Consider the following 10613-nt stretch of genomic DNA (forward strand, 5'->3'; position numbering starts at 1 on the left):
CAGGAGCTACCTCTCATGTCATCACTGACATAACCTGGTTCAAAAGTTTCGACAGCGCGTTCAAGCAAGAAACGCACATTGTCGAGCTGGCAGACGGCACCCGATGCAGCGGAATTGCTCAGCGGAGGGGGAATGCTGAGGTTTCCCTCATCGACAGCAACGGACAGCGGAAAGGCGCTGAGAGATGCTTTGTTTGTACCGTCATATCCCCAGAGCATCTTCTCGGTGAAGGCAGCTACCACGAGTGGAGCTACGATTGTCTTCAAAGAAGATAAAGATGTCCTGATAACCAGAGGCGGTACCAGGTTTAACATTCATGTGTATGGAAAGCTGTATTATTTGCATACTGAATGTGAATCTAATGATAAGTGTAATGCCTGTCACGACATACAGACATGGCATGAAATATTAGGCCATTGTAACTATGACGATGTTGCGAAGTTGCAAAATGTTGTTGTAGGTATGCAGATCAAAGGTAAAACGGGTAGGCCCGAACAAGAGTGTGAGGTGTGTATTCAGGGAAAGTTTGCCCAAACCAGAAATAGGGACCCTGATACCAGAGCAAAGGCTCCCTTACAGATGGTACACACAGATCTTGCAGGTCCTGTATCCACTGAGTCGAGTGAAGGTTACAAATATGTGCAATCATTTACTGATGATTACTCAAGCGCAGTGTTTGTTTATTTTCTAAAGAAGAAAAGTGACACAACACAGGCTACGGAAAAGTTCCTAGCAGATGTATCCCCTTATGGGAAGGTGAGGTGCATCAGATCCGACAACGGAACAGAGTTTACATGCAGTGATTTCCAAGCAGTGTTGAGGAAAAATAATATCAGACATGAAACGTCAGCTCCTTATTCCCCACACCAGAACGGAACAGCAGAGAGGGGTTGGCGTACTCTTTTTGAGATGGGTAGGTGCATGATAGCTGAAAGTGCATTAAACAAGCAGCTATGGCCCTACGCTGTACAAACAGCAGCAATGGTACGGAACAGATGTTTTAACAAACGTACAGGGCAGACTCCTTATGAGCTGCTAACCAACAAAAAGCCCAATGTATCCAAAATGCAAAAATTTGGGTCTGTATGTTACACATACAAACAGAGCAAAGGGAAGCTTGATTCCAGATGTGAGAAGGGGCATTTTGTAGGTCACGACAAGAACAGCCCAGCGTATTTGGTGTATCATCCAGATACAAACAAAGTACAAAAACACAGACTAGTAAAGTTTGTGAGGCAGTCAACTGTGGAAAAACAAACACAGACAGGTGAGCCAGATCCAAGCGATAGCTATGATGACACTGTGAGACCCAGGACTACTGAAACCACGCAGGGGGTGAGTAGGAAAACCGAAAATAGTGATAGTCCAGGTACAGAAACGAGGTCTAGTGACCATAATCAAACGCAACAGAATGTGACAAGTGGCGAACCAGAGAGTAAAAGGTATCCATCTAGAGAAAGAAGGAAGCCGAGTCATTTAGATGAGTTCATAACTGAAAACGGTGTCAGTGATGCGCTTCATATCACAGTAGACTACTGCTGTAGAGCGGTGTGTGGCATTCCACAGACATTTGCGGAGGCAATGGGGTCAGCTAACTCAAAACAATGGACAAAAGCCATGGATGAGGAAATCCAGTCCTTAAACGAGAACAAGACCTTTACCCCGACATCACTGCCAATAGGCAAGGAGACAGTGGGGGGTAGATGGGTTTACGCCATCAAGACTGATGCAGATGGGAGAGACAAATACAAAGCAAGGTTTGTGGCCAAGGGTTACAGACAGAGAAAGGGAATAGACTATGGGGAGACGTTTTCACCCACGGCAGACATGACGAGTGTAAGGGTGGTGCTACAAAAAGCTGCACAGGAGAATTTACTCCTACACCAAATGGACGTGAAAACTGCGTACTTGCACGCTCCCATAGATTATGAGATCTACATCAATCCACCAGAGGGTTATGAAGAAAAAGAGGGTATAGTTTATAAGCTAGAGAAATCCCTTTACGGTCTTAAACAGTCCGGCCGAAATTGGAATAGGGTTTTGCACAATTGCCTTACTGAGGATGGATTCACACAAAACCCAGCCGACCACTGTGTTTATGCCAAAGAGTCAAAAGAAGGAGAGATGACCAAACCTGTAAGTAAGTTGAAACTGAAGAGGTTTGCAAGTGCTCTTTTTGGAGAGTGATATGTGTATGACAGAGGTTCACATTCATTCTGTTTTTGTGTGTTTCTTTTGCTTGAAGTATAGCAACCTGAGTTCAAGTGGGGGTGTTGAGATATGTACTCAGATGTATATGTATATGTAATGTGATACTGTACTGTGGTATGTATATATGGTTACACCACAGGGTGGCGCTAGGGCTCAGGCTATAAAGGCTAATGTGTCACATGTTATGTGTTCAGTTGAAGTAGCTCTGACCGTGAGACTGATGTGTCTGAAGCTTGCTAAATAAATCATACCGACAACGGCTAAAGATAAATCCATCATTTATTCTTTCCTCCGAATGCAACGGTAGCTGCTGCAACAGTGCTCCACAACTCAACACATTTTATTTATGATAATATACTGTATCTAATTACACAAGGCCATTTTAGGACCTAGGTGAAATAACTGTTTCGGGAAAACTGCTTTTAATGCTGGCATACTAAACATGTGGTGTTACTTTGTAGATATTACAATACATTTGCAGGGCTCTCAAGTTTTGAAGACAGGCAAGCGTGAGATTTCCATCAGCACCCGACACAGCTGACCGTTCCGCGCGCCGGCATCGAGCCGAAAAGAGTTGTTGACGGGGGTGTAACGAAGTATTTTTAAAATCAACTAACGCAGTTACAGTTACTGAAATTTAAATGAGTTCGTTACTCGCGTTACTCTCTTTTGTGAAAAATGAACACTTGCAGACAAGAAGACAAGCTAGGCTACTTTAGCTGCTTCTGATCTGACATCGCAGGACCTTGGTGGCGCAATGATGGAACGTCTCGGACGTTATGGACTGACGACACGGAGACGGGACGACGTTACTCCTCCTTTATTGGGCATTCACCAACACAGACAGCTGCTCCTCTCGGCTCAGCAGCTCGAACGTCAACAACAACGGTTCCCGTCAACCAACCTTAACTTCCGTTTTCCGACAGGTTAACCCCGCCTCCCCTCTACTCCGCCAATCACAGGCACGCCTCCCCTCTACTCCGCCAATCACAGGCCCGCCCCCTCGACCAGCAGGCACGGTGCCACACTGTGATTGACAGCCACTTCCAGTGTTGCCAGGTCCGCGGTTTTTGCCGCTGGTTGAATTTTGTGCCCGCTGGTTCGGGTAGACCTATTTTGCATGCAAATTACATGAATATCTTTAAATAAAAATCCATATTTTAAATGAAATAATTTATTTATACCCAAATCCTACCAAACTGACTCCAGATCAGCACGTACACGCCTCACTAGCACCCCCCCCTCAATTATATGCAGCACCTCAAGGCACCTTTGTTTTCTCTTTTAATTAGTGTTAATACTGTGTAGGCCAATCACTTTTATTTCATTGGGCCTAATGTGGTAAAAAAAAAAACACTGTTAAATCACTGAGACAGTTATTTTGTATTAAGTTAACTAAAAAAGGGACTTTTGTACTCCTGCTTGATTTGAAGGCCTGTTGCCCTGTTGATTGCAATAAATAGGTCTACAACATATGTTTATTGTGTTTGACTGTTCATGACATTAAAAAAGCAGACATAAAAGTAACTTAAAAGTTACTTTCCCTAGTAACTAATTACTTTGGATATACAGTAACTAGTAAAGTAATTCAATTACTTTTAAAAGAAGTAACTATAACTAATTACTAATTTTCAGTAACTTGCCCAACACTGGGCGTGAGTGCGTGAGATGAGACCGAATTGCGTGTGAGACTTGAGAGCCCTGCATTTGGCAATGATAGCAATGCTGTCGGACTTTAAAAGCAGTGTAGCCCTGAAATCGTATTTTAAAAGGTTTCTTAAAATAACCTAATGGATTATAAACATACAGTTCGATGTCTAAATATATTACGTGTTTAAAAAATGAAATAAAAACCACCGCAAACCGTCACAAATACAAACGCTCGACGAGTTCGTAATCGCGACGCGTCATCAATGCGCGACGTCTCTTCCCGTAAACCCAGTGACGTCATCACCCGGCGCCGCTGTCTGTCTTCCAGGAGCGTCAAAGAAAATGGACAAAACGTCGGACGCGGTGGAGCTGGAGGCTCAGGTTTACGGAGAGAGACGAAACAAAAGCGGGAAACCCGTCAAGGTTCGTCTGTTTAGTTCTAATATTAATAATAAAGTATATTGTGATGAAAGGGCGGCGAGGAAAGAAGCTAGTTAGCTGTTAGCTCAAGTGAACGCCCTTTACAAATATATTTGTTTGCATTTTTCCTGCACAACAATACCCGTTTATCACAAATAAACTATTGTAATGTATTTTGTATTATTCAAATATCCACGTGAGGATTTAATGTCCAAGAAAAACATAAACACATCCATATATTGATGTTCCCCTGCCGCTCCAGGGCGTCTCTTTACTCTGTAGCTCCTGATTCCTCACGGCGGAGTTATTTGGCCACACCTTTACAGGTGCATATTTGTGCCTCTGTCTACACAACGACACATGGGGGGAGGGGGGGGGGGGCAGTTATCGGGAGTCAGCTGGAATCCGATGTATTTCTGGTGGCTCCAGGAGCCTCTCCGGCTGCTGGATGCAGAGCGCTCGGCTGGGTCCCGACCTCGTGACCGCCTGCTTCTCACGAGCTTCTCCAAACATCCGCTCTGACGCTGCAGCAGCGTCGCTTCGCGTAGCCCGGCTCACGCTCCACAGGGACATTCCTCCTGGAAGCCAGCTGCGTCCTGGAGGAAACACTAAAGACGTCCAGGAGAAGACGGTTAGACGTTGTGAATTATCTTCACGTGGACAGAGATAACAGCTCCATGCACCCGGAGCTCCACCCGCACGTTGGAGTGAAGGACGAGCGTCTTTATGTTTATATTACTTATGTTCATGTTCTCTGAGTGAGTTGTTGTAGCGTGTTCCCAATGATGCTTTATTATTTCATTACACTAGCGTTGTTTCTATTCAAGATAAAAGTATCGTTTTGGGCAACTAAAGCACTCGATGAGGTGTAAAATATAAGGACTGCATGTCAAGTGAAGTTGGTGTCAACAATATGTAGAAGTTACGCAACAAAACAACATTAAAATGATGTTTACTTGTTCTCCATCCCTGGCTTGTGTGAGGGAGTGTGCTTCCCTCGCTGGTCTCTAGGGGGCAGCGCTGAGCTACAGCAATGAGAACGGTTGTTTTGTCTTCACACGTAGTGACAATAAGGACAAAGACATTTGATGAATCATCATTCTGGACAGAGGATTGGTCACAGATGAAGCTTTTCGTCTTTTTCTCCATTTCATTAAGTTTGGTATTTTGGTTTAATGTTAATCGTTCATTATTATTGGTTATCCACACGTTGACAACGTCCTCCAATGCGACCGACATCTTTACCGAGAACATTCATCAGATGTTTTTATTGAAGGTTTTAGGTCTCCCTGACCACCTGAGGGCAACTCAGACACTGAACTCTTTTAAGACTGGTCTAAACACCTTTTTATTCAGGAAGGCATTTTTTACCTTGAATTAATTTATTGTCAGCTATTACGTTCTTATTTTTTTTTTTTATGGGTTGCTCTAACTATGTTTTAATCGGTTTTATTTGTTTTCACTATATGTGTGGCACTCTGAGAGTCTTTGAAGGAAGAGTGTGAAAAAAATGAAATGCATTATTATTATTATTATTCACAGCCATTGAAGGACGACAGACGTGTGTGTGTGTGTGTGTTGCCAGATGCTCAACGTTGTTAAAGAGTTTAAACTCTTTAAAACATATATTCTGCCACAGCAACATGACTGACTGTTCTCACCAGTTATTTGACCTCCGCGCGGCTCTGGGAGGAGACGCCATGCTGCAGGAGCGATGAAGAGGGGTCGAAGGTCACCGGCTCCCTGCAGGGTTACGCAACACCAATCAGCTGCTGCACGACTCCTCCTCAACCCGGAGTGATGACATCATCATGTTGGGACCGGAAGGAAGAGATGTCTTCATGCTGCTGGTTCCTCTGCTGTAATAACCCCTCTCCCTCTCTCTCCCCCTCTCCCCCTCTCCCCCTCCAGATGCCTCAGTTTGAGAAGTCGACGGTCCACATGAGGGACCCCGAGCGGGTGGAGCAGATCATCTGTGGCCTCATCAAAGGAGGAGCCTCCAAACTGCAGGTTAGAGTCCTGAAGTCTTGTTCTGGTGCGCCACAGCGCCCCCTGGTGGTACTGAGCTCACAGGCCTCTGGCAGCCTGTTTGTGTGGGGCTCTCTCTCTCTCTTTCTCCCTGTGTCTCTCTCTCTCTCTCCCCTCCCTGTGTCTCTCTCCTTCTCTATCTCTCTCTCTCTCTGTCTCTCTCTATCTCTCTCTCTCTCTCTACTCCCTCCCTCTCTCTCCCCCCTCTCTCTCTCCCTCTCTCCCTCCCTCTCTCCTGAAGGGAAATCTTTTTCTCCCTCAGATCATCACGGACTTCGACATGACGCTCAGCAAGTTCGCCGTCAACGGAAACCGCTGTCCGTCGTGCCACAGTAAGCTCCGCCCCTCCCCCTGTGGCTCCGCCTCTTTAATATGACCTCATCATATTCAGACCAGAGCTCTAACCCCTCCCCTTCTCTGAGCAGACATCATCGATAACTGCAAGCTGGTGACGGAGGAGTGCCGGGCGAAGCTGCTGCAGCTGAAGAACAAGTACTACCTCATCGAGGTGGACCCCCAGCTCACCATGGAGGAGAAGTACCCGTTCATGGTGGAGTGGTAAGACGCCCTCAGACAGGAAGTGGCGTGCGGCACCCCTCGTGTGCTTCCTGTGTGCTCACCGCTCTGCTCTGCAGGTACTTCAAGACCCACACGCTGCTGGTGGAGCAGCGGCTGGAGAGGGACAAGCTGGCAGAGGTGGTGAGGGAGTCGCACGCCGCGCTCAGGTGAGCTCCCGTTGCATTGTGGGGGTTTAGCCCACGGCCAGGCGCACCTTTCCTGGTGGTCTCCAGAACCTTTCCTGGTGGTCCTAGAACCTTTTCCTAGTGGTCCTAGAACCTTTCCTAGTGGTCCCAGAACCTTTCCTAGTGGTCCCAGAACCTTTCCTAGTGGTCCCAGAACCTTTTCCTAGTGGTCCCATACACTTTCCTAGTGGTCCCAGAACCTTTCCTAGTGGTCCCAGAACCTTTCCTAGTGGTCCCAGAACCTTTCCTAGTGGTCCCAGAACCTTTCCTAGTGGTCCTAGAACCTTTTCCTGGTGGTCCCAGAACCTTTCCTGGTGGTCCTAGAACCTTTTCCTAGTGGTCCCAGAACCTTTCCTAGTGGTCCTAGAACCTTTCCTAGTGGTCCCATACACTTTCCTAGTGGTCCTAGAGCCGTTCCTAGTGGTCCTAGACCCTTTTCCTGGTGGTCCCAGAACCTTTCCTAGTGGTCCCAGAACCTTTCCTAGTGGTCCTAGAACCTTTCCTAGTGGTCCCATAAACGTTCCTGGTGGTCCGAGAGCCTTTTCATAATGGTCCCATAACCTTTCCCAGTGGTCCTAGTAGAACCTTTTCCTGGCGGTCCCAGAACCTTTCCCTCCAGACTGACCCGGTTCCCTCTGGTTTCAGGGACGGGTACGAACATTTCTTCGACCGGCTGCAGCAGCACGACGTGCCCGTCTTCATCTTCTCCGCCGGACTGGGCGACGTCCTGGAGGAGATCATCCGCCAGGCCGGCGTCTACCACCCCAACGTCAAGGTGGTCTCCAACTTCATGGACTTCGACGAGAACGTGAGTCCTCCGGTTGCTCCGACCCTTCGAGGTCTTCCGGTCTGACCTTCTTGAGGTCTTTCCGGTCTTACCCTTAGAGGTCTTTCCAGTCTTACCCTTAGAGGTCTTTCCAGTCCGACCCTCCGAGGTCTTCCGGTCTGACCTTCGAGGTCTTTCCGGTCTGACCTTCGAGGTCTTTCCGGTCTGAACTTTGAGGTCTTTCCGGTCTGACCTTCGAGGTCTTTCCGGTCTGACCTTCAAGGTCTTTCCGGTCTGACCTTCGAGGTCTTTCCAGTCCGACCCTTCGAGGTCTTCCGGTCTGACCATCAAGGTCTTTCCGGTCTTACCCTTAGAGGTCTTTTCAGTCTGACCATCGAGGTCTTCCGGTCTGACCTCTGACCTTTCTCTCCCTCACAGGGCGTCCTGAAGGGATTCAAAGGCGAGCTGATCCACGTGTACAACAAGCACGACGGCGCCTTGAGGAACACGGAGTACTTCAAGCAGGTGAAGGCCTCGTGCAACGTGGTGCTCATGGGCGACTCGCTGGGCGACCTCAGCATGGCGGACGCCGTGCCGCATGTGGAGAACATCCTGAAGATCGGCTTCCTCAACGACAAGGTACCGGTCGCCAAGGGAGACGCTCCGCACGCCCTCAGCTTCTGTGTTACGTGTATCGCCGTTCATTTATTCATCTCGACAACAACGTCGTTTTACACTTGAACACAACGTCATAACATCACGATTTCCCTGAACTCTCCCCACCCAACGGAGCTTAAACGCATCGTAACTCATGGGCTCCTTGTACTCAACGATGGCTGTTGTGCTCCTGGTTCTGGTCCTTGTTCTGGTTCTTGGTTCTAGTCCTGGTTCTGGTCCTGGTTCTATTCCTGGTTCTAGTGCTGGTTTTAGTCCTGGTTCTAGTCCTTGTTTTGGTTCTAGTCCTGGTTCTGGTTCTCGTCCTAGCTCTAGTCCTGCTCTTGTTTCTAGTCATGGCTCTAGTGCTAGTCCTGGTTCTGGTCTTGGTCCCCGTCCTGGTTCTGGTCCTGGTCCTGGTTCTGGTCCTGGTGTCTGACTCTCCTCCCGTCCCTCTGCAGGTGGAGGAGCGACTGGATAAATACATGGACTCGTACGACATCGTGCTGGTGAAGGACGAGACTCTGGAAGTGCCCAACGCCATCCTCCAGAAGGTTCTATAACTTTAACAACCCCCGCCCCAAGCCCCGCCCCCTCCTCCACTCTGGATCAACCTTCCAACAGCCACCTTTAACTAAAAACCTTTTTGAATGACGTTTTACATCCTGAATAAATTGTTTTGTCCCTTTTTGGAATAGTTTTGTCCGAAAGAATAACCAAAAGTGACACACACACATACACACACACACACACACATTCTTACACACACACACACATACATGCATGGGGGGGGGGGCGCACTTTATATTCTGGCGTGCGGTCATCTATTTGTTTCTACTGTTTTATTTATTTTCTTGCACAGAAGAGTTTGTCAACGTCGACTTCGTGGTTTCTCGTAGCGGAACCAAGATGGCCGACACAACGTGCCAGTGTTTAAAGGTCACTCTAGAGATGCCCTCTTGTGGTCATTAGCGGGAATTACGCCCTCGAACCAAAGTCAGAGGAGCTGCAGAATATCAATATCACAATAAATCTATAAGTATATGTGCGTCTGCTTTATATGTGGCTCCATAAAACCCAACAAACGACCTATTTAATGAAATGAAACTCTTTCTGTGGGTGGGGGTTGAGCTTCGACCTCTTGGCGTTTCCATCTAAGTGTTTTTTTCCGGGTGGAGGTTCAACGTAAACGTCTCCTGTTGTGTTCTCTGTCTTGAATGTGCTCCTATCACCTGCATGTTGCCTTCATCGTTCACCACTCAAATGTGTCTAGTTTATCAATAAAACGGAGTAATGTCACGCTGTGGCCGTTAAATATATATATATATATATATGGAAATGTATGTTGGTTTTATTACATTTTTGGAGGGATCTCCAGCAGTGTAGACGGGCCTGTTGTATTTTTATAAGCAGATGGCTTTCTCTCTCTCTTTTTCTTTGTTGGTGTGAATTTGAAGATGCAATAAAATTGTCGTCTTTTTTTGTGAGCCGAGACTGGAGCTCAGAACCCAAAGATTTATAAAGGTGGAAAGTTAAAATATGCATTGTGGAATCCTCTGAAATACTATTTTACGAGACGTAAGTGCATTTATTTATCAGGTTTTGGATTCACTGAATTCATCAAAGAGATTTAATCTTAACATTTTATTCCACATCTGGAGATACAGACTCAATAACATATCAATAATAGCGAGGCATCATATAGTTTGAATATGAATAGAGGAACAAATGGAGCTACCAGGACTTTTAAAGAAAAGTATTTTTATTTGTACTACTTTTAACAATATTTAGGGTAAATAAAATTTTTTTTTAAGTGCAGTGAAAATAAACCTGAAGAAAAATACGTTATAATAGTAAAGATGAAAGCATGAACACCTCTACTTCAGCTGTTCATAATACAGATCTGTTTGCTAAGAGGTTTGGGGCGCAGTACCGTGAGCGTCCTGCAGGTGTCGCCGAACAGCCCAGAAGTCCTTCTGATAAAGGGTAGAAGCTGCTGCAGGAGCCTGAAGTTTAGCCAACGTGGCATGTCGTGATTTGTATCCCAGACGGTCTGCGTCCTGTGACGTGGCTCGTTGGTCTAGGGGTATGATTCTCGCTTAGGGTGCGAGAGGTCCCGGGTTCAAATCCCGGACGAGCCC

General features: G+C 46.7%; 1 protein-coding gene and 1 non-coding gene across 2 annotated transcripts; both read left to right on the plus strand.

Moving 5' to 3' along the window:
- Positions 1 to 4175: 4175 nt before the first annotated feature.
- Positions 4176 to 9771, plus strand: nt5c3a (5'-nucleotidase, cytosolic IIIA). Its single transcript, XM_056405970.1, has 8 exons — positions 4176 to 4284; positions 6193 to 6291; positions 6572 to 6641; positions 6735 to 6867; positions 6945 to 7034; positions 7698 to 7860; positions 8257 to 8457; positions 8934 to 9771. Exons 1-8 carry the CDS (start codon positions 4204 to 4206, stop codon positions 9033 to 9035), a joined length of 939 nt encoding a protein of 312 aa, XP_056261945.1. The 5' UTR covers positions 4176 to 4203; the 3' UTR covers positions 9036 to 9771.
- Positions 9772 to 10541: 770 nt separating this feature from the next.
- trnap-agg (transfer RNA proline (anticodon AGG)) lies at positions 10542 to 10613 on the plus strand. Its single transcript has one exon. It is a non-coding gene; the product is annotated as a tRNA-Pro (tRNA).

Source organism: Pseudoliparis swirei, chromosome 22 (assembly GCF_029220125.1).
Source record: "Pseudoliparis swirei isolate HS2019 ecotype Mariana Trench chromosome 22, NWPU_hadal_v1, whole genome shotgun sequence".
In the NCBI taxonomy this organism is placed as follows: domain Eukaryota; kingdom Metazoa; phylum Chordata; class Actinopteri; order Perciformes; family Liparidae; genus Pseudoliparis; species Pseudoliparis swirei.

Coding starts and splice junctions, on each gene's coding strand:
- nt5c3a (XM_056405970.1), top strand. CDS start 4,204: ATGGACAAAACGTCGGACGCGGTGGAGCTGGAGGCTCAGGTTTACGGA. Junction 6,868..6,944: donor TACCCGTTCATGGTGGAGTG/GTAAGACGCCCT, acceptor TCTGCTCTGCAG/GTACTTCAAGACCCACACGC. Junction 7,861..8,256: donor TCATGGACTTCGACGAGAAC/GTGAGTCCTCCG, acceptor TCTCCCTCACAG/GGCGTCCTGAAGGGATTCAA.